The 23,898-nt window shown below is 44.8% G+C and overlaps 1 protein-coding gene across 5 annotated transcripts in view; it reads right to left on the minus strand.

Moving 5' to 3' along the window:
- Positions 1–23,898, minus strand: part of GARNL3 (GTPase activating Rap/RanGAP domain like 3) — a 112,482-nt gene that overhangs the window by 53,496 nt on the left and 35,088 nt on the right. For 4 of the 5 annotated variants that reach the window (XM_082207674.1, XM_082207677.1, XM_082207675.1 and 1 more), the window contains one exon: positions 22,420–22,489. The exons of the other annotated variant lie outside the window; for it this stretch is intronic. In XM_082207674.1, the coding sequence (XP_082063800.1) occupies positions 22,420–22,489 (70 nt within the window). The remainder of the gene's footprint in view (positions 1–22,419; positions 22,490–23,898) is intronic. 5 annotated transcript variants of the gene reach the window in all.

Genomic DNA, 23,898 nt, shown 5'->3' on the forward strand with positions numbered 1-23,898 from the left:
ATAAAAGTTCCTTCTGGGGCCAGGCAAAGAATTGTGGGAAATTGTGCCACAGACACTTGTTGTCAAGGGTTGTAGAGCTTGAGCCAGGAACCAGTGAGCTACTGTGGACCATGGGCGCTCAACCCTCAGAGCCTCCAAATGGGAGAAAGGTGTGCCACATTGGCTTCTGTGACTGGGAGGCAGATATTTTGAAGGGTCTGGATTGAGTGAGCCACCTAATAAAAATATTAGCTGCCTGACCTTCTGCCTGAACAAGTTATGGCAATGTGCACATATATACACCTGAGCTACTGCACCAATTAAAGGTGTTAGTAGTGCTATATGGCTTGAGACCCAAGTACCTAAAAGAGCACCTTCCCTAATATCAACCATTTCAGACCCTACCATCGGCAAGTGTGGCCTTGTTAGCAGTTGCCCACTGAGGGCTGCCCAGTTGACATTGACCTGTGACAGGACCTTCCTAGTGGTGTTTCCCCATTTATGGAATGCCCTCCCTGCTGATGTGCATCTGTCTCCCTCTTTATAGACTTTCAAGAGGAATTTATAAACATTTCTGTTTACCCATGTATTTGTTGGCTGAAAGTCACTGGTCCTGGCAATCTGGAAATCACTGGGTGAGAGAATGTGACAGTTTTAAAAACTCCTATGTTTTAAAGCCGTTTTTAGAATCTTAACGCTAGAGTGGTATGTGCAAAAGGAAGGCCTCTCAAAATTCTCAACCGTATCTGTGGGCAAAGAAATTGAAGGGAACGTCTTGCCCAATTAGTCCAGGAGGGAGGAAAAAAATTCCATCAGTTTCTTGGTGGCTGCTAGCTATGGTGGCTATATTCTACCTCCATAGTCGAAGGCAGTATACTTCTGAATACCAGTTGCTGGGAATGGCAAGGTAGTCAGACTCAAGGCCAGATTGGTAGCCAGAGGTTTTTCACAGGTACCAAGACAGGATTACCACGAGACCTATTCACCCACAGTCAAATATGAGAGCATTCAGCTGATGCTCAAGATCGCTGCGGAGGAGAAACTGCATGTTTCCCATCATGACATTAACACAGCGTTTTTGTACGGGATTTTGGGGGAGGAGCTGTACATGCTTCCACCTGACGGGATGCAGATACAGAAGGGAATGATCTGTAAACTGCGGAAATCCTTATATGGTCTCAAGCAGAGTGCCAGGTGTTGGAACACGAAACTCACTGAGACATTGCTTTCTCTAGGTTTTCACCAGGGCAAAGCTGATCCATGTGTGTTTGTCAAGGAGGAGGGGCAAAACAAACTGTATTGTTTATGTTTTGTTTATGATCTTCTGATGTTTTGGAAGAATCAGGCTTTCTACCAAAGCACCCTAGCTCAGCTGAAGGAGCACTTTGACATGAAGGATCTTGGTGAGGTATCCAACTATCTTTCTCTACAGGTGGAGAGGGACCAAGCAGGTAATTTTCTGGTACACCAAACACAGAAAATTGCTGATGTATTAACCAGGTTGAATTTGGTTGATGCAAACCCAGCAGACACACCGATGGTGACAGGTTACCAGGTAGACAGTACTGCTGAAGCGTTTTCTGGCACAACGCTGTACAGATGCATTCTAGGCAAGTTGAATTTCATTGCTAGATGCTCAAGACCTGACATAGCTGTAAGCTGTAACCTGCTTAGCAGACATGCCAACAATCCTACTGTTCAGGATTGGAAAGCTCTGAAACGCATAGCCCGCTATTTGAAAGGGACTATGCACTACAGGCTGAAGTTCACGAGTCAGAAGACTGGAGGTCTTGAAATCTTTGCAGATGCAAGTTTTGGAAGTGACACCACGGATGGTACGAGCACGTCTGGAGTATGCTACATGTACAACCACTGCCTGTTTGACTGGTTGTGCAAGAAGCAGACAACAGTGAGCCTAAGTTCCTGTGAAGCAGAACTCAGTGCTCTGTCATTTTCACTCATGGATTGTGAATGGTTGATGCAACTGTTTAAGGACATCAGAGTGTCTGTGAAATGTCCTGTACAAGTGTATCAGGACAATAGATCATGTTTGGCTTTGCTGAACTCAGAGAGTTGCAAGCAAAGAACCAAGTACTTGCAGATTAAGCTACATCGTGCAAGAGAATGTATTCAGAAAGGACTCATTCAGGTGTCCTACATGCCAGGAAATGAAATTCCTGCTGATCTGTTGTCTAAGGTTGTTAACAGTGAACAACTTAAAGTTTACGTACAAAGGTTGCAATTGGGTTGAACCACAGGTACTACAGGTTATACGGAAAGGGGGAGGATGTTAGGATATTTCCGTTCCACCTTAAAAGGGAGCAGGCTTTGTGAGTCAGAGTCTGCGCATGTCCTGTTCACAGGATGTTTATGTTTGCTATTGCTTTCGTTCTCTCTCTCTCTGTCAAAGACACTGACACAGACAGTCATGTCATTCTTTGTTCTGATCAATGCTGAATAAAAGCTTGTAAATAATGCTCTCCTGAGTGCGACTTCTGGCTGTGCATTACTGCTGATAAGAGTGTGCACGAGCCCTGGAATGTGGCAAGGTATTTTCAGGAAACTCGTGTCGCTAATCGCTCATACTGCGTGACTACGGGAGATCGTTGGATTGTCCGGCAGCCGGCTTGGGGGTCATGATGGACTTTATCTCCCTGGCAGTATCCCAACAGTGGGAAAGAGTGCTGTTCCTTGGGGGTTTAGCATAGGCATCTGGTAGGTCACTGTGAAAACAGGATGGTGGAATAGATGGGCTGTTGACTCGAACCAGCAAGGCTCATATTCTCAAGGGATAAGCCCCTCCTGCCTCCCGTAGTCCAGATACAACAACTGACCCTGGAGACCCTGTGCTGGGTAATACTCTGCCAGTCTAGACTTGGTAACAGACACCACTGACTCAGCCTTACGATGACTGATGGACTTTGCAGAGGACTTAACAGTTGTCCAAGTGGGAACAACCCCATTTCTGTGACTGAAGCCATACCCCTCCTCCCCCTGTGGTCTCCTGCCAAAAGACGCCTTTGTTTGCTGGGAAAAGATACCGAGCTCTTGCCAATAAACTCTGCTAATGTTTGGAGGCAAATTCACAGCATGTTTCAGCTGGCTGGTCTCTGAGCTGTCTCTTCCGTCAATGCTACTTGGATTGACCCAGATGCTGCTCGGCCAGATTTATGTTCCCACGTTCCTGACGTGCTCAGAGAGATTATAAGGCTTTTTATTCTTAGCATTTCACTTAAAGCAGCCAGCAGTTTGCAATTAAAGAATTGAATGAACTTCACTCCTGGGCTGCTTTTGGCCAAGTTGGCCAGCCATAAATGTTAAGGTCGCAGGGAGTATATAACTGCCATCCAAGGTTTATCAACAAAGAAAGCTGCCTTATACAGAGTCAGAACACTGGTCTATCTAGGTTAGTGTTGTCTACAATGTCTGGCAGTGACTCTCCAGGGTTTTATACGGGATTTGTTCCCAGTTATACCTGAAGATGGATGCGGGTGGCACTGTGGATTAAACCACAGAGCCTAGGACTTGCCGATCAGAAGGTCGGTGGTTCGAATCCCTGCAATGGGGTGAGCTCCCGTTGCTTGGTCCCTGCTCCTGCCAACCTAGCAGTCCGAAAGCACATCAAAGTGCAAGTAGATAAATAGGTACCGCTCCGGTGGGAAGGTAAACGGCATTTCTGTGTGCTGCTCTGGTTCGCCAGAAGCAGCTTAGTCATGCTGGCAACATGACCCGGAAGCTGTATGCCGGCTCCCTCGGCCAATAAAGCGAGATGAGCGCCGCAGCCCCAGAGTCGGTCACTACTGGACCTAATGGTCAGGGGTCCCTTTACCTTTTACCTTTATACCTGGAGATACCTGGGACCGTCTGTGTGCAAAGGAGATGTTCTGCCACTGAGCTGTGGCCCTGATCTCTTTTCGTAGAAATAGTCTGTGCTATTCAATGCTTCATCCAACAGGCTGGCAGAGTCAAAAGATTTGGAAATTTAGTTCAAATCAACAGGTTGAAAAGCAGTCCTCACACTAACCTGGGTCGCCATCTATCTAGTTTTACTATTTCACCCCCCCCCCCGATTCATATCCTGTCCACTTGGCTTATATCCTGCCCCTGTAGAGTCAGGTTTTTAGTTGTTGTTGGGTTTTGTTTGTTTGGATAGGCCTGGGTAAGTGCCATCTCCTATTCGCTTACCTGTTCCTATACCTTAGCACGAATTAACCAGATCGGAACAAAACCCCATCAACTGCTGTGTTTTAAAAGCAGCAGACTAGGTGACTTTAGCAGATTAACTGCTAGCCCCTATTTATCCTCTAGTACCCTCGATACTAGGGAGGCAACGTGGTTCCAACCATATGATGTTAGACTGTAACTCACATCAGCTCCAGACACTGTAGTCAATGGCTAGCAATGTTGGGAGCTGTAGACTAGCATCTTGTGGAGGGCACATTGGATACCTCTGCTGTATACTGATTACCCTTCGCATTGCACTAGTTTCCACCTTTGCCATAAGCATTTTTATGTAGTTCTGTTAGACTGAACCACAAACACACTAGAAGGAACCTTCCTTCTGCCTTTCTCTATTCTGTGCTCTCAAGAACCCTCTGAGACTGCACCCCTTGTTTCCCAGGAAAAACATAACGGCAAGGTCTCCACCAGCCTGGCTCCATCCATTGGCTACAGAAGCAGCAGCTGCAGGGAGTTTGCTGTCTCAACACTTCCGCCCACCCTCCAAAAAAATACCACTCTACTCCAACTTACTAGTTGCACTGGGGCTGCATATCCAGAACCCCCCTCCATTAGCCAGAGGACTAAAGGCCACTGGGGAGCTGCCCTCCCAGGACCCAAGAAATAATATAATGGCAAGGAGGAGACCAGTCTGGACACATCCATTGACCAGAGGAGGCTCAGCTGCAGGGAGTTTGCATCTCCCTCCTTCATAGTAAGCTCACTTGGATCCTAATGTGAGTTCACTTGGGACTGAAGAACCATCAGCCTACGATTTACTGGGTATATGAAGTGGGAGTTTTAGTTTTCTGCCATGCTATTTTTCAAGGGAAAGAGATGCCAGAACTCACCATGAACACCTCCCTTGTTCTCTTATAATGACAATGGCACCCACCTGAGAGGTGCCAAAACTGTGTTCCAATGAGTTCTAGCTAAAAAAAGCCATGTTTTCTGCATGTCCTGTTAACATATACTGGTACTTGTAACTAGAGATGGGAGAGAAATTCAACTCAAGCACAGACTGAGCCCTACGTTATTTGCACTTTCTGAAACAGCATGTGCAAACTGAAACACTGTCATCCTTCAAAATTCATGCTTCTCTGAATTTTGCAATGTAGCTCACTGGCTAAGCAACGTGCACAAAAATATACCATGGGGAAGTGTCCCTAAAAATAACGTTTAAAAATGTCTTATACTAGAGAAAACTGCTTTGCAAAAATGTGTATATTGGTCAAAATTACATACAGAACCATCATGTGACGAGAATATTGCACTAAAATGCTGATGAATTCCCATGAGAATCTTTTAAACATATATATCAAACATGATGCAGGCTTATGAAGAACTGAACTAAAGATTAGAGAGATGAGAAACTGAAATTAATAATTTTGCCTATACCTACATGGAACTTGTCTTGAGAATCATTTTGACTGAAAGGTGGGGTATGAACCTTCAATATAAAATCAATCAGGCTCCATGCCTTGGAGCCGATAAAACAAAGAAGAGAGGTCTGCATATGAACACTCCCCTTTTCTTTGAGGTCCCTAGCCCTTGTGAACCCTTACATATTGCCTTGAGATACTATGAAACTTATTGGTATTAACAGAATCGGATCCCCTTTGTCACAACAGCCGATGCCGGATCTGAGTGCTGAGAGACGTCACTTGTTTGCAGAACCTCCACTTTAAAAAGATCATCCAGCGTCTGGCTTATATCACCCATGTCTTACTCTGAACTGGAAATTGCGTTATATTTCAACATTTCCAAGCTCAGAGACGCACACAGCCTTTGAAAGCTGCCAGAGAAGGCTGGATGTAAACAGAACTTGTCTGGTTTTACTTATACAGATTTTTTTACGGTGAATCTTTGGCTCCAATTTGATATTCTCTCTCTCTCTCTCTCTCTCTCTCTCTCTCTCTCTCTCTGCTGTGCTCGGAAATGACTGTTATTAGCAGCATAAAAGAATGCTGTCGCTTGGAGCAAATGGCAAAATTGACTAGTACTGAGCCACAGGGACAGGTGGCATAAATCAGAAGATTTCTGGAGAATTTAGTGAAGTGGTTTTTTAAAAAAGAGCAGAAGTAAAATCTCATTACAGCCAAGGCTGCAAACTGAAAGGGAAAGCACCATAGCTTGGTGGCATGTAGAAGGTTAATCCCCAACATTACCAGGTAGGGCTGAGAAGGAACCCCAGTCTGAAACTCTGGGGAGGGTCACTACTAATCAGTGCAGACAATACTGAGCTAGACGGACCAATGGTCTGATTTGGTGCAAGACAGCTTCCTACATTCCTATGAGGGGTAGCCAATTTTGCTTCCATATTTAAAAGGGAGTGGGGGCTTCTAACTTGTCCGATTGATGAAACTGGAAGGTTAATTTTGGTCAATGAAACAATACATCTATATATAGAAGGGGAAAAAATAAATCATGAAGGAAGATCAAAATCTCTCCAAAGGTGCTTCAGAACGATGATGCCCCTCTCTAAATGTGGCTCATGCCCCTGGAGATCTGGAGATGAATCCCCTCTGCGCCACTCAGGCAGATGCCAACAGCACAGAGCCTGTCAGAAAGAGAATGCAAGCACCGACATTGCATTCTCTCTCAGCACTATTCCCCAGCCCTGCTCCCAAAACAGGTTTCAGCAGCACGTTTGATTAAAAAAAATGCAGAGGATCATCTTTATGAATGCTGGAGAGGATAACATCCAACCACAGAAAGGAATGTGATATTTCAAGAGCAGCAGCACCAAACAGAGCTCCTTTAAGGATATTGGGAGTTTAAAATGTACAGCAGAGATGGGGAACATTTCTTTCTATGCAGGGCTGCTGAACTATCAGAAAAGGTAATAGGAGACTGGTTAGTAGGCAGAGCCAAGTATACTTTCTCTATCTCTCTCTGCCACCCTCTTCTCTCTCTCCCTACTGAATGCTTTGTGCAAGAGTTGCTGAGCCTGTCTGCTTCATTTAGAAGGCTTCCTTGTGTCCAGCTTGCAGGCATGGCCTATGTAGTTATGGTTTAAGGAAGCCACTTCCAAATCATGTCATAATCTGGTTAGTCTTTATTACCTAGAAACAGGAGCAAAGTGGTGTGTATTTGTGGTCCCTAATCTGTCACAGGATCTGGTCTCCTGAAACCTTCAGAGGTACCAAAGCAGATTCACAAGATTAGAAACAGGAGAAACTTCCTTATACTGAGACACACACATTGGTACATCTAGTTCAATCTGTCTACATCGACTGGCAGAGATTTTAGACAGAGGACATTTCTGGCCCTATCAGAAAATTCCAGGGATCAAACCGGGGTAATAATAATAATAATAATAATAATAATAATAATAATAATAATACAAAGCAGATGTTCTGCCACTGAGATACAGTCCTCACCCATGAGATCTGGTCTTACAAACACCTACATGCTCTTAATTCAAAGTGCTGACCTGCACTGTCTCAGTAAGGTATGCTTGAAACCTGGTATTCTCTAAGGTAGATTCCCTCAATCTTGACTTCCTTCCCCTCCTTATTTCTACAGATGAACTTTTGCAATGTCCACCATTTAAGATATTTCACAGAATAATGTATGCTCACTTTCTGATGCTCACTGGGGTGTGGATGAAGATTCCAAAAACCTAGTGGCTTTCCCTGGTGGGAAACTCATTGCACATTTTCTATAAGCATTTTTTGATAAATCTCACCCCTTTCAGAACCAGCCGAACTGCTTCACCCTAGCTTTCTACATGGTTGTTTTTTTATGTGGGTGCAAGACATGCAAGTACCAATGTCGGATTTTAATCAAGGGGGACAGTGAAAGGGAACAAGGTTAAAATCTCCCTCATTCACTAGTGCACCCCTTGTTCAACTCTTCTCTATCCTGTGACTGCTATTACCACATTAAAAAACAGCTTGGGATATCCTAAACACAAACTCTAGCCACATCTAATGGCCTTTACCAGACAGTTGCAGCTTGAAATGGCATTTTTGGAGAGGCAAGCAGAATGCACAAGGAACCAAGTTAGAAGCCGCATTTAAAAAAGAAAAAAAGAATTATGTTTGATTACAAGGATATAAAACTCTTTAAGATATTTCTTCTTAGGAAAATTCAGGTGGGTAGGAGATATTTAATCTCTTACCAGATGAAAACTAAAAGCAATTTCATTCATATGCATTTTTTGCTGTTATTGGGTTTGTTTGTTACTGGGGCTGCTTTCTGCCTATAGTGAATCACCTGCCTGTTGGTCATCTGTCAAAGGGAACAACATAGATCTACATATGAAACAGGCATCAACTCACTATAAATATATATAAATAAACATGCCACCTTTCCCACTGCATAAGGCTTGCCGTGAGTGTTAAAAACTTCCTCTTCTAAATAGTTCTCCCCTCCCTTTGCTGTCACTGAAAAAAACGCCTTTTAAATTGCCACACTTTTTTTTATAGAAGGTAAATTTGAAATCATTATTTTTCTTTTTTGTCTTGGAAGCCGCATACTGGCTTCAACTGAAGTATTAGCCAAGCAAGGAGGGACTCAGAAATAAAACAGGAAGCATTTTAAATGAGTCTATATATAGAGACCACCTTTCACAAATCCAGTTGTTTTTAAAAAAACACCACATTGCCATTTCACTAGCTACCGCCCCATTCACCCAAATCAGAAGTTCTCCAACACCAGGGATATTTTTAAGCCTGTAAAAAGTGATAATTATGCCTCAAAACAGATTGGCTTTTTTCCAGCTTTGGCCACTCAAAAGACGCATTTGATGCCAAGGCAGTCACATGAACTCTACTGCTTTGTAAAAATGTGCAAATTATGTTGATGTGCATTTTGTTTCTTATGGTGCTGTTCCTCCAAGGAAGTAAAAGTTGGTATGCCTCATTCTCTGCCCCATCCTTCCTTTTATCACTACAATAACCCTGTGAGATAGGTTAGACTGAGAGTGCATAAGGTCACCTAGTAATAAGGTCACCAAGTAAGGTCACCAAGTAAGCTTCATGAGTAAGGGGGCACCAGAACTTGGGTCTTCCCAGCCTAGCACACTAACGACCAGACCATACTGGCTCTCAAAGTCCTGCAATAATTTCTCTCTTTACCTTTTAAATCCACAACCTTTGCAGGTTCCACACTATGCCAACCTAGGGAAGGGCTGGTAGCATCATGGGCATCTTCCCAGGCAGGACTGTGAATGACCCCTGCCTGAAACCCTGGAGGCTTTTTCTCCTTCATTTCGCGTTTAAATTTAAACATCCGAATGTTGAGTTAAAAATCTCCACTCTTCCTCCTGAACGTGTCAATGATTAAATGCCATGTCAATGATTAAATTAGCGCCTTAAAAACCTGAAGGGTAATAAAATTTAAATCCTTAAAAAAAATAGTAACAATAATGCACATGGAAAGAACATAATGTACCAAAAAAGGTGGGGGAAAGCGCAATGCCTGAATTTCAATTGCTGCAAAGTTACCCATAAAGGACAACCTAACACTGTACACAACACTATTGTCTCACAACGAATAAAACTGATCTGTAGAAAACAAAACTTGAAAAAAGAGACAATGCACGTATTTTTGTACACTAAGAAATCTTTAATATATATTTTTTTAAAGGACAAAGCTTGGCGGAGTGATGTTATCCCGCTACCCTTGCTTGCGTGAATTTATCTTTTAGAAATCTCTAAATGACTTAAAGTGAATTACAAATATCTTTAAAACGGCTGGGAAACCCAAAAGAACTAATGAGGAATATATGCAAGAACTATAAATGTATCTCTTTGGGAAATCAGAGTTTATTTTTATCTTATTACAGTAGGGAGGGCCGCAAATTAAGGCTGCATTCCTATACATTACAGGTGGGTGGGTGGGTGGGTGGATGATGGATTAAGAAGCGAGAAGAGGGCACTCCACTTACTTCCTACTTTGGTCCTGCCCACTTTCTGCTTTGTCACCCTTATTTATTATTACTTAAATATTTAGAATCTGCACCTTCATATAAAAATGCGCATATAAATATATCAGAAGGCGGTACACAAACACAAACAGTAGTTACAGTAAAAGCAATTTAAAATGTCAAACAGATGAGTAAAGGCTGGTTGGCAAAGAATCTCAGGTTTGAAAGGTCTGTCTGAATAATAAGTTTTACAGTGGTACCTCGGGTTAAGAACTTAATTCATTCTGGAGGTCTGTTCTTAACCTGGAACTGTTCTTAACCTGAAGCACCACTTTAGCTAATGGGGCCTCCTGCTGCCCCTGTGCCGCCGGAGCACGATTTCTGTTCTCATCCTGAAACAAAGTTCTTAACCCGAGGTACTATTTTTGGGTTCGCAGAGTCTATAACCTGAAGCGTCTGTAACCCGAGGTACCACTGTACTGGCAAGATGTTCTACAGGGCAGGACTTACCACACTAAGGACTTGGCCCTTGGTAAAGACCCACCGAACCTCAGAGCCATGTAGGACGCCACTTTCACATCTGATCAACCTCCCTGAACGTACCTCCTGTCTAGTCCCCCCCTTTTGTTTTATCTTCATCTCTAAAAAAGAAAGTGAAGGGAGAAGGTTGTCGTTTTGTTATTTCTGTTTTAACTTTTTGTCTTGTGTTTTTATTTTGTGAACTGCCCTGAGATCATTTGATGAAGGGCAGTATCTAAATCTAATAAATAAATAAACATTACTGTGTGTGCCCTACTTGTGGAGACTGCCCCATCACCTGAAGATCAACTCAGAGGAACATCCTATGAGCTTATGAGAAAACTGCACTTCTGGAAAGAAAGAAAATACAAGTCAAACCTATCATTCATCTTCATTCCTCATTTTAAAGTGCTGGCCAGCAACCTGCTGCACTGAATACACAATATATTGCACAAGTCATTGATTAAAACCAGTGGACAAATTAGGCACCAACCCCACAAAACTCAGTCTGCCTTTAACCAGCCTTCACCTGGTTTCCTTCTTACTTACAACCAGTCAAAGGGATGGACCAGGCTTTCAGCTTCCTGTTCCTTAGTACCAGTACTGCTCTTGCAGAACTCACCACGGAGGAGGGATGGGACAATTGGCTCTGCCTGTGGTTGACTCTGTCTCCCCCTAGTGTTGGGCTCCCTGCCTTCCACCCTACGAGTTCCAATGGGCCTCAGTTACCACTATAGTGGACGCTCAGGTTGCGAACGTGATCCGTGCAGGAGGCACGTTCGCAACCCGCGAGGGTTGCGATTCAGCACTTCTGCACATGCACAACGCGTGATTTAGTGTTTCTGTGCATGCGCAAGCACCGAAATCCGGAAGTAACCCGTTCCGGTACTTCCGGGTTCGGCGCAGTGCACAACCCAAAATCCCGCAACCCGAAGCATCTGTAACCCGAGGTATGACTGTAGTTAAGACTTTCTTATCTTTTCTTCCCTGTGGATCTGCAGTAAAGGTAAGGTAAAGGGACCCCTGACCATTAGGTCCATTCGTGACTGACTCTGGGGTTGCGGCGCTCATCTCACTTTACTGGCCGAGGGAGCTGGTGCACAGGTCATGTAGCCAGCATGACTAAGCAGTTTCTGGCAAACCAGAGCAGTGCACAGAAACGCCGTTTACCTTCCTGCTGGAGCAGTACCTATTTATCGACTTGCACTTTGACATGCTTTCGAACTGCTAGGATGGCAGGGTGGATCTGCAGTAGCCTCTTGGAAACTTGTTACTGTATGCAGGACCTTTATTCACAGCTGCAAATAATGCTGTGTTCATTCTCCAAAACACTGTTGCATTCCTACTCCACTTTAGGATCATAAATCCAAGTTTCTCCTTTTTTTGCCCTCAAAAGTCCAACAAATATATCAATAACTTCAGGACAATTAGCAAGGTTGACACATTCCCATTCCCTGCCACCCCTAGCCCCTGGCAGCCTGGTGATGTCACCACACCATCCTCTTTCACTCTTCTAAGCAATGTCATGTCAAGAAAGAACATCCGGTGCATAATATTATACCACTAGCCACTGAGGACCCTGGTGCGGCAGTGTTGTGTAGAATTCAGCTTTGCATGACCCAACTGGAGCCTGCAAGCCTCCAGAATGAAAATGGATAATAAATACAATCAAATTGTAGCCTATTGAATTCAGACGCTAGCTCCCAGCACAGTTCGGTCAACAAGATGTGCATTTTAAAGCTGTGCACTTTCAGAGGGTGCCTGATGTCCTGCAATTTAAGGGACACTCCATATTTCAAACACACTGTCTTTTGTTCTAGAAGAGGGGAGGCCAAATGGATGTCTCTGGGCCAAATCTAGCCCTCTGAAACCTCTTTTCTGGCTCTGGCCAAATATTCCTATTTTGTGAGTGAGAAAATGTTCATTCCCTGTGAGAAAAGGCAACAGTGGGTCTCATTTCACATACACTACATAAAATATTGCTCCCATGTGTGGATTTCAGAGGGGCAAAAGACCACTTGAAAGACTTTAAGGGAAGGGCACTGGCTCATTGACAGGGCATCTGCTTTAAAGGCAGAATGACCCTGGTTCAATTGCTGGCATTTCCAGGAAGGGTTGGGAGGAATTTCTGCCTGAAACCCCAAAGAGCTGCTGCCAGTCAATGTAGACTATACTGAACTAGATTGACCAGTGGCCTGATTCAGTACAGTATAAGACCTCTTTCTAGGCTCACCACCAACTTTCTAAACTGTATGCAAACATCTTAATGTTTCAGGAAGCAAGGTCATTCTGCTATTCTCACCCCATCCCCAAAGATGATGCCTTTGTACCATTGAGAAATGCATGCTTCATAGATGTGGCCTCTTTATGACTAGATAATGTCAACTGTTTGCAGTAGAGCCTGGTCTGTTCAGTCAAACGGAAACTGCACCACCACCTTCAGAATAAGTCAGCACGGAAGAGGATGGGACAAAACTAAAACTAGTTGCCTCCATCTGTCTGGCTCCACCTACTGTTGGGCTCCCTGCCTTCCACCCTACTAGTCCTAATGGGCACCAGCCACTACTGGTTTAGCAATCTGAGAAGCTACTAGAGTGTTCCAACTACTGGGCCAAGATCCAAAAAATACAATGTCCCACTCCACCCGTCCCCACTAAGCCACTTTGGCCACAGTGGGATGCACTGTCAGAGAGACACAGTCAAGGGAGTGCTTCCTTTTATCATTCCTAAAACTGATTGCCAACAAATCATCTCTATCAGTTCAGCCTAAATTAGAGTACCACGTAAAGAGAAAAAAATGTTTATTCACCCCATCTTTATAATCTGAAAAATAGTCATTATGCTGCCTAATCAGGTTGCCTTCTTCTCCACACCTAAAAAGTGGGTACAGTGGTACCTCGGGTTAAGTACTTAATACATTCCGGTGGTCCGTTCTTAACCTGAAACTGTTCTTAACCTGAAGCACCACTTTAGCTAATGGGGCCTCCTGCTGCTGCCGCACCGCCGGAGCACGATTTCTGTTCTCATCCTGAAGCAAAGTTCTTAACCCAAGGTACTATTTCTGGGTTAGCAGACTCTGTAACCTGAAACGTATGTAACCCGAGGTACCACTGTACATTGTTTTATTTTTGTTCTGCCCTTACCTGCAGGGATCTCAGACTAACAGAGATGACTGCCCTCACACTTGTTCCTCTTAGTACAACAGTCCTGAGGTGAGTAAGGGCCGAGAGATAGCAACTGACTGAAGGATCTCTAGAGAGCTTTGTGGTCCAACAATCTAGCTCAGCCTTCCCAAACCTGGTGCATTTTAGGTACAATTGTACCTTGGTTCTCAAGCAGAATCCGTTACGCAAGTCCGTTTGACTTCTGAAAATGTTTGAAAACCAAGGCGTGGCTTCCGATTGGCTGCAGGAGCTTCCTGCACTCAATCGGAAGCTGCAGAAGCCCCGTTGGACATCTGGCTTCCAAAAATCTTTTGCAAACCGGAACACACACTTCCAGGTTTGCGGCGTTCGGGAACCAAAACGTTCGAGTCACAAGGTGTTCAAGAACCAAGGTACGACTGCATTGGTAGACTCCCAGCTCTCATCAGCCCCTGTCAGGTTGGTAAACGGCCTCCTTCCTTCTTTCCATTGCTCAGTCTATTTCATCTTTCACCCCGTCCACATGAAATTGAGTTGAGGGTGGCATGTGGCTCTTGGACCATCAGTTTCCCACCACTGCTTAAGACTCCCTTGGTAGAGAAGACGCTTCAAACATTTGATCATTTCAGTTGCCTTTCACAGCACCCTTCCCAGATCTACCTAATCACTGAAATCAAACTGTGGGCAAAAGGGGGCTCTTCATGCATCAAAGATCAGGTGATCACCCTGCGTTGTTTCATTTCAACAATTAGGTGAATAACTCGAAATTCCACTTGTCTGCAAGCAAAACAGCACCTGAAACCCCACAGAATTAATCTGGCTCTCCTCTTGATGAATGCAGATGCCATTTGGCAAAGAAAACCATTCAGAAAATGTAATCAAACTACTCCAGTGCTAAAATGTAAAAGCAGAAAGAGAATTATTTCTGAATTCCCTTAAAGGTAATGAATTTTGATGTAGCCTACCCATTTTGCTGAAAGACACATTAGATACCAACAAAATAAAAAGTTATTTCATCTGGAGCAATTATATCTGCATATCTCTCTCTCTCTCTCTCTCTATATATATATATAGATATGCGCGCGCACACACACGCACACACACTTCTCCCCTTCACAGCAGCCAAATTGGGAAGCTGAGCAAATCATAATGGAGTCAAATATACAAAATGCCTTTCAGCATCAATCTGATGAAATGACTCTTAAAAAGTTCTGCCCATTCTTTATCACAATATGCTCATTTGGGGGGGGGGAGAAATACATATACATTTGCTTTCTGTCGCAGGACTACAACCACCCCCTCTTTGTGAATTTAGCAAGGTGGGTGGGGAGGGCAAAATCTGGCATTTCAAAGTGTCAGGGTGGAGGTTTATAGCTCTGTTCCTCACAAACAGTTCTGTGTTGATCTCACAAGTAGGCAATCGCACAGGACCAAGTTCTGTGTCCTCAAGCCGCATACAAAGGGGGGGGGGTTGAGAAATAAATAAGACTCGTGTGAACTCTCAACAAGACCCAAAAACAGAGGAAACTCACATCACTGACACTTTTGAGCTTCCTTTTTAAGAGGACCCAGGAGGGGAGGGAGACAAGCAGGGATGGATTATGTGTACCTTGTCTGCACCTTCAAACCCATGGTTTTGTCCCTCCTTATCTTTCTGTGTTTAATTCCTGATTCATCCATGAGACTTTCACTCATCTTGCTTCACCATATTACCGTCCAACAGCCTCCTGTTTTCTGGGAAAACTCAGCCCCTTTCCCCTTGCTGTGCCTTATACCTTGCTGGAATAGCCTTCCAAAATGCCTTTGTGCAATCACCTCCCTTAAGCTGCACCCCCCACCCCCCGGAAACCATTATTTTCCAGGAAGCCTTTGGTTCATCACCCTAGTCCTTATTGTAACAATCCAGTGGGAATAATCACATAGTCTTTCTTTCACCTGCTTAATCATGTCTCAATTTTCCCACTTAAGAATGTAAGAAGAGCCATCCTGGATCATTCCAAAGGGGGCCCACCTAGTCCAGCATCCTGTTCTCAAATAGATGTTCCACAGGAAGCTCGCAAGCAGGCCCTGAGTGCAACAGAGCTCTTCCAACTTGTGATACCCAGCAAGTGATATTAAGAGGCCTACTAACTCCAACAATGAAGGTACAGCATAGCCATTGTGGCTAGTCGCCTTATCCTCAATGGATTTGTTCAATCCTCTCCTTTAAAGAGCTTGGGTATAACCTTCGACGCCTCCCTTTCCATGGAGGCACAGGTTGCAGCCACAACAAAGGTGGCGTTTTTCCATCTCCGCTGTATTAAGCAGTTGGTCCCTTACCTTTCTCGCCCTGATCTGGCCACAGTGATCCATGCGATGGTCACCTCCAGGCTTGATTATTGTAACTCGCTCTACGTGGGCTGCCCTTGAAGCTGACCCAGAAACTCCAGTGGCTGCAGAATGCCACGGCGAGGCTCCTTATGGGGTCTTTGCCACGAGATTACCAACTGCACTGGCTCCCGGTGGAGTACAGGCTCAAGTTTAAAGTGCTGGTTTTGACCTTTAAAGCCCTATGCGCCCTAGGACCCATGTACCTAGGACCCATGTACCTACGCCTCTCTTGGTATGCCCCGCGGAGGACCTTAAGGTCCACAAATGACAACACTTTGGAGGTCCCAAGTCGCAAGGTGGTTAGATTGGTCTCAACTAGGGCCAGGGCCTTTTCAGTACTGGACCCGACTTGGTGGAACGCTCTGTCGCAAGAGACTAGGGCCCTGTGGGACTTGACATCTTTCTGCAGAGGCCTGCAAGACAGAGCTGTTCCGCCTGGCCTTTGGCTTGGACTCAGTCTGACCCTATGTTTCCCTCCCCTTCTGGTTTTGATCTATGGGCTATTATTAAAATTGAGGCTGCATTTTAAATTGTATTTTTAACCTGTATTTTAAATTGCCCCCCTTATGTTTTCATTGTAATTTTACTGGTGTTAGCCGTGCTTAGCCCAGCTCTGGCCATGGAGGGCGGGGAATAAATAAAAATAATTTTATTATTATTATTATTATTATTATTATTATTATTATTATTATTATTATTATTAAAGGCATACATGTCAGTGCCCCTAACAACTTCTGGGAGTGCATTCTATAGATTAACTATGTGCCATGTGAAGAAGCATATTTTTTTGTCCTAAATTTTCCAACGTTCAGCTTCACTGGATGACCTCAAGTTCTAGTGTTTAAAGAGAGAGGGGAAAACTTCGCCCTCCCCACTTTCTCCACACCATGCATCCTCCTATACACCTTTATTTTGTCTTCCTGTTACTTGTCTTTTCTCAAAACCATAAAGCCCCAAATGTTGTAACCTTGCTTCATAGGGGGAGTTTCTACACTCCCTCGATCATTTTGGGTGCCCTTTTCTGAACCTTCTTCAGTTCTACAATATCCTTTTTCAGGTGAGGCAGCCAGAACCATACATAGTATTCAAAGTGCAATTGCACCACAGACATGTATAATAGTGTTATGCACCTCTTTTGTTGCTTCCTTGTTCCACTAAACACCCTCCCAGCAGTTCTTTGTAAAGAACCATGTACATAGGTAGTGCTATATATGCAATAAAATGAGAATGGTCAAGAATTTCTAAATAAATATTTATTTCTCTTAAACCCTGCTCTTATTTCTAAATAAATATTTATTTCTCTTAAACGCCTGCTGATCTTCTGGAAATCTCTTGCTCACACATGGACATATGTGTTATCCAATGGATGGACTCTTGACCCAGGGGAGCAAGGGAAGGGGTGCTTCAGATATGTCACACACTTTCCCTAAAGTGCAGAGAGGATATATCTGTTACGCCTTAGAAATGGATGCTAGCAAGCACCTTACACAGCAAGAGCCCTAACAGAGGGCAGTCTTGCACTTTACAATTTGCCATAGGCAACCAGGAATCCCTGGGAGGGGTATGGTAGAAGGAGCAGATTTCTCAGCTCCTCCTCTGACAGTCTGCTTGGTCTCTGCGATACCTGAAGTCTTTTCCTTTTACTACTAGGATAAGGGAACCTTTTTTAACCCAAAGGGCCAGGTCTTTATCTCCCAGCACCTCTGCATGTTGACTTTGACAGGTGGATTGGGCTACCCACCTGTCAGTCATCTGACATCACAGTGATGTCAGGAGACTGATCTCTCAAAGTTGACCTGCAGAGATGGGGTGGGAGGAGATAGCAAACAGGGAGTAGCACTGAGCAGAGCTACTGCGTTTCAGATGATGAGCAGAGACTTCAATACTACTCTCTGCAGAAGTCTGCTTCACCAGCACATTCCCCAGCTCAGCTTGGCTCTCTGCAGGGATATGAGGATTTAACTGCACACCCACCTGTCTATCAGCTAGTGTCACTCCAGCAGGCAGCTGCTGTCAGCTGAAGAATCCCGCTGCTTTAGCTCAGCGCTAGTTTTCTATGGGGAACTGATGGGTGCAGCCACCCCAGAACTGAACCCTGCTGTCGCCCACTGGAGTGACACCAGCAGATTGACAAGTGGGCGTAACTGCCTGCATTTCCATATATAGGGCTTGTCCTGTTCTGTGGCCAGCAAGAGAAACAAAGATTTCTAGTGTTGCAATAGGCTAGAATTTCTATATTTTCCTTTTCTTTTGCAGGCTAGTCACTATAGCGGGGCTTAGTGACTTAGTTGTGACATTTTGCAAGCTTCAAGGATCAGCTGATTATCATTGTGGGTCAAAACGAGGCCAACAGACATCTTTGCAATGCCATGTGATTGGCAAGAGGTCAATCCCACGGCCCCCACTCTCCTGTCAAACAAGCCCTGCTGGGAGATAAGGATTTTGCTCATTGATAGTATCCAGTTCCCTATCCCTGAGTTAGGGGCAGAGTTGAGGGTGCAAGATATAGAAAGGCTCAGCCTTCTCCCACTTTTTATATATCTGCTGGGAAATGAACAGATGCTCTCGGACTGCATTCAAGTCTAAGAAAGAGGAAGGGACACCCTCTTGGCAGATTAATTTTTCTTGCCTACATCCAAAGACACCAAGGAGACCTCCTTCCCTGCCAGCAGAATCATCCTGCAAGCATGACATCACTGGGGAAGGAGGATTAGTGATTTAATAAGATCGCAGCATGTGGTGCTGGTTACTCCTTTCTTCGTTATTCACTGGTGCTTCTTCATCCAGAGCCAGGTTCTCGGATTCAGAAGCGGGGAGATGAACAGAAGACGTGTGCCAGATCCAATCTTGCAAGGCAGTGGCTGAAGAGAAACCCAGGCATTGTCTTGCTGAGCAAAGGAAGCCAGGGTGTGCTTGCAAAAAGCAGCCTTACGAGAAGGCAAGCAGAGGGGAGATGAGGCCAGTGCTTCAGGCTGGAGGTTCTGGGTGCTCATAACATAGGAATCTGTCTCATACCAAGTCAGACCATTCGTCCATCTAGCTCGGTATTGTATACACTGACTGGCAGCAGCTCTCCAGGGTTTCAGACAAAGAGTCTTTGTCTGAACACTACCTGAAGAAGCTGAGGATTGAACCTGGGACCTTCTGCACGAAAAGCAGGTGCTCTGCCACTGAGCTCCTGGGACATAAGGAAAGCCTTGCTGGATCTGACAAAGGTCCACTTAGTCAAGGACTCTGACTCCAATGGCAGCCAGTCTGGTGGTACTGGGAAGTTTAAAAGCAGTGCATGAAGACAATAGCTTTTCCCCACCCACCCCACTAGCAACTAGCATTCAGAGATAGACTGCTCCTGGACCTGGAGGGTCCATTTCACAAGCCAGGCTAATCCCCCCTTTGGTGAACCCACCCTCCATTCATCTAACAGCCCTTTCAAGTGATCTAGGTCAACAGTTGTCACAGCGACACATTCCCTAGTGCCTCACCCACTGTGGGGCACCATCCTTAGTTCATCCTAGGCAGACCTAGTGAAATGAAGTGTCTATAAACTAGCCTTTTGCACCAAAGGTAAAAGCTTACGTCAGTTGATCTGCCCCCTTCTGCCTCTTATCCCACCCATCATTGGCATGTGCAAACCCCACCACCACCAAATAAAAGAAAAAGGTTGCCAAGAAAGGAAAGTGTCCCTCAGACTGAAGCACCCTTGATCTATGCTACTGATTTGTATCAGTGTTCCCCAAGGAGAAGGAATGACTTTGTTAAACCAGCATGCCTGCAGGGTTGATGTGGCTTGACAAAGACAGAGAGAAGTAGAAAAGCTGATATATAATTAAAACTGGGTCTCATGCAGCATGTTGAGGTTAAAGGCCTGCAACAGCTGAGGACAGCTGAGCTAGAACTCAAAAACATATGAGGAAAAGGGAAAGCCAGGCAGCCAGTGTGGGGTGGTGATCACCTTGTTATATTTGGACCGAAGAGACCTGGGCTCGAATCCCTAATCAAACCATGAAACTCACTGCGTGACCTTTGGTGAATTACTCTGCCTCAGACTAGTTTACCTTGCAAAGTTGATGCGAGCACTTCCTTTGGATGTGCCAGCCCTTCCAAAGGAAGGAAAACTAATTTTTCAAGTATCTACAAGAACCGCAGAAAGGGAAGTGGGGAGAGAAGAGAGCTGAGTGTTCACCCTTCTCCACTGATGGCAGGGCAAGTAGCAGGTTCAAGTTTCATGAAAGTAGGTTGAATCTGAAATGCAGCAGCAATCCAGCACTCTTCCGAGAGAGAGAGAATGGATAAACATTGCACCTCTCTGGGACTCTGGGACTCTTTCAGGTTTACACTGACCCTGACTGCTAAGCTGGATGGCTCTATTCTACTTCTCTGATCTAAGTCCCAGCTGATGGGAACTGCAAGTGGGGAGACTTGAGGTTGTGCTTGGGTCCTGCCTGAGTACTTCACATGAGGGCATCTGGTTGGCTGTGCTGCGACTTGATGGGGTGCTGGCCTAATCCATCAGCCCTTTACTCCTCAGATGAGACGAGGGAGATACTGCTTGCACATTGCTTTTTCCTGCTATTTTTAATTGAATCATTTGTGTTTTAATGGCTGGATCACTGGTGCTTTTTTCTTTTCTTTTTTGCTTTTCTATTTGTAAGCTGCTTTTCACAGCTCCTTTCCAGAAAGGGAAAGCAGGAGGGGGCACTTTTCAAAATAAAACTGATGACAGTGGTCCCTTGCGTTTTCTCAGTGCAGATGGGCCCCCATATAATTTCCACTGGTGTGGATAAGCAAGTAAACTACAGCTCCCTTCATCCCTGTCCGTTAGCCATGCCAGGTAAGGCTGATGGGAGCTAGAGTACAGGGACATCTGTGCGGCCACAGATTCATCATCCCTGACCTACACTAACTGGAAGTAGCTCTACAGGGTTTCAGGCAGGGGTCATTCACAGTCCCACCTGGAGATGGCCGGGATTGAACCTGGGAGCTTCTGCACACAAAGAAGATGCTCTGCTACTAAGTTAGTGCCCTCCCTGCAGATATATAATGGGCATTCAAGAAACTTCTTATACTGAGTCAGACCATGGGTCCATGCAGCTCAGTACTGTTTGCACTGATGGGCAGAGGCTCTCCAAGGTTTCAAACAGGGATCTCTCCTAGCCTTACCTGGAGATGCTGGAGATCAATCATGGGACCTTCTGCATGAAAAACAGATGCTCTACCACTTAGCCGGGGCTATCCTTATTAACTTTAATCTTAATCACACCATAAAAGCAAAGCAAAAACAAAACCAACAATCCCTGCCCCTCAATTTATATATGTTTCTTTTGAAACAAGCAACCAAACAGTAGCCTCCTGGGTGAGAACATATTTTGGTGAATTATTATCGAAATTGCTAGCCCTACAGTTCCCAAATACACACACGGATTCAGTCTCCTTGGCACGGCACTGCCCAACAATAATCTATCAGGCGCCAATACCTGGATGCACACGTATCTGACCATTAGCTATACCCCTGCAATTGTGTGGCAGCAAGAGGAAGGGTTCCTCTGCCTCCAGTCTTCCTTCCTTCCTCTGTGGCCAACTTGTACAATTCCATTCCAAAATAATCAGAGTCCAAAAACGGCACCCTGATTCAGGTGATTGCTGCACAGTGTGTGCCAGAGCATTTTCTCTAACCTCCATTCAAAAATCAAAGTGGTGGGGGAAGAATGGAGGAAATGGATGGCAAATGGGTTTTTTTAAAAAAAAGACAGAAAGGCAAGATGTTTGGGAAGGAGAACCCTTTTCCATACTTCCTGTTGCCACATCTTAAAATTCTGGTCATGTTTCCAAAACCTCCTGTACAAAAAAATAAATAAATAAAAATTGAAAAGGCTCCCCCAAATCAATTACCAGTTTATGGTACTTCATGCCAGCCTCCAGCATCTCTTACATGGGAACAAACCAGGGTCTATTTACTGCCCTTGGGCTGCAAAGACAAGCTTTCCCACCAGACTACAAAAACCCCAGGAGAGAGAGAGAGGCATTTGTACATATTGCATTCAATTTGAAAGATAAACAGCAATGAAGAGCAATTAAAATCCAACTCAACAAGAGACACCAAGCTTTTCACACCCACCGATTTCCAAAGCTTGCCTGCTGTAACTCAAAAATCGGGGTGGGGGTGGGAGAGAGGATAAGCCAAGAATAATCGATAAGCTGTGGCTAGGAGGCACCAAGATGCTTTATACAAAAAACCATTCGGGTGGATGAAACAGGCTGTGCTTAAAATTCTGTTTAAAAATAAAATAAGGAAGGAATTTTTTTAAAAAAACTTACCAGCTCTACCGATCCATAATGCTTTCGGCTGAATTCTCCACGTCTACAGCCCAGGTCCTCGGAGACAGAGCTGGAATAAAAGTGCTTCATCAGTAGACATAGCTAACTGGCCCCTCTAAGCTATCGGGGAGGGGGGGGAGATGTGGGGGAAAAGATAGATTTTGCTTTGCTTCTCAGTTCAGCTGATGGAGGGTTGCTGCTGCTGCTGCTGCTGCTGCTGCTGCTGCTGCTGTGTTTAGCTTCATCACTGCAGGAGACCCTCCTTGAAACATAGACAACTTCACGCAGCCATTGCAGAGCCTGGCTTTCTGAATAAAGGGTGGCAGGGTGTGGGGGGAGAGAAAGGGTGGATGGAGTGGAGGGAGTCACAGAAGCGAAACGCCCCCTAATTGGAAGGCAAAAAGAAGACGAAGAAAAAACTAAGATTCAATTAAATATTTAGTCATGACATGATGATCAATAGAGAAGGGCCAAGGCAGACAGTAGCTTGTAATTGCGTTTGTGAAAGTCTCTCTCTCTCTCTCTCTCTCTCTCCCCATCTGACCAAAAAGGGAAAAGAAAATCCTGCAGCGCTTAAATGCTAGGTGGGGGGTGGAGAGCAAGCAGCCTGTCCACCTCCCTTTGCAAAGCGAGTTCTCCGCTGAAAAACCACAGTGCAATTTTAACTTTCTTTTTAGCATGCTTGCCTACATCTTTCAGAAGAAAAATGGGAGGAAAAGATTTTTTTTACACACATACTCCTACACAGAAATATATAAAAATGTCCCTTCTTTTGCAAGAACTTTTCTCTTTGTGGCCAAGCCCTGATAGAGGAACCCCACCAACCTCTACTTAAGATTAAGATACATGGTGGATGTTTTTGTTATAATTTTTTTATTCATGCTACTCTCCGGTCACTGCCAGTGTAGACACACAGTGTTTACTTGCCTTCAGAGGAGATTGGTTGTCGCCACTCCGCATGAGTTTCCCTTCAATCACGAAGAACAAGGGTTCATGCAGAAACACAGTAGATGGGCTTTCTCTTTCAAACTCCAAAATGTAGAGCATTTGGGATGCATACCTGACCTTTCAGACATTTTGGAACACTGATCCAGAGACTGCTCAGTGCTAACTGTCCCCACCACTTCCAATGTTACCTTGGCCTTTGGTTTTAGCTATCACAATTCTTTTTCATTGTTCTCCAGTCAGCTAAGACTTCTCGACTTAGAAGCACTCAGGATCGCCCCCACCTCCACCCCCTCGTCTGCCCCACTTGGCTAAACATTAAACCTGGCCTCAATTCCAGACCTAGTGGCCGTTGGCTGGCTTTCGGCAGGCCACTCCAGAGCCAGCTGGAAGAGCTGAAACTGATGCAGTACTGCTGGAGTATCCTGGGAAGCCCTACATCCAGCACCAAGATGAATTCCTCCAAGGATATTGCTACTAGTGTTGTAGCTCAAGGGCACACCTTGTGCGCAAGAAGGTCCCAGGATCAACCTT

This window comes from Podarcis vaucheri (genome assembly GCF_965113315.1).
Source record: "Podarcis vaucheri genome assembly, chromosome: Z".
NCBI classification, from domain to species: Eukaryota; Metazoa; Chordata; class Lepidosauria; order Squamata; family Lacertidae; genus Podarcis; species Podarcis vaucheri.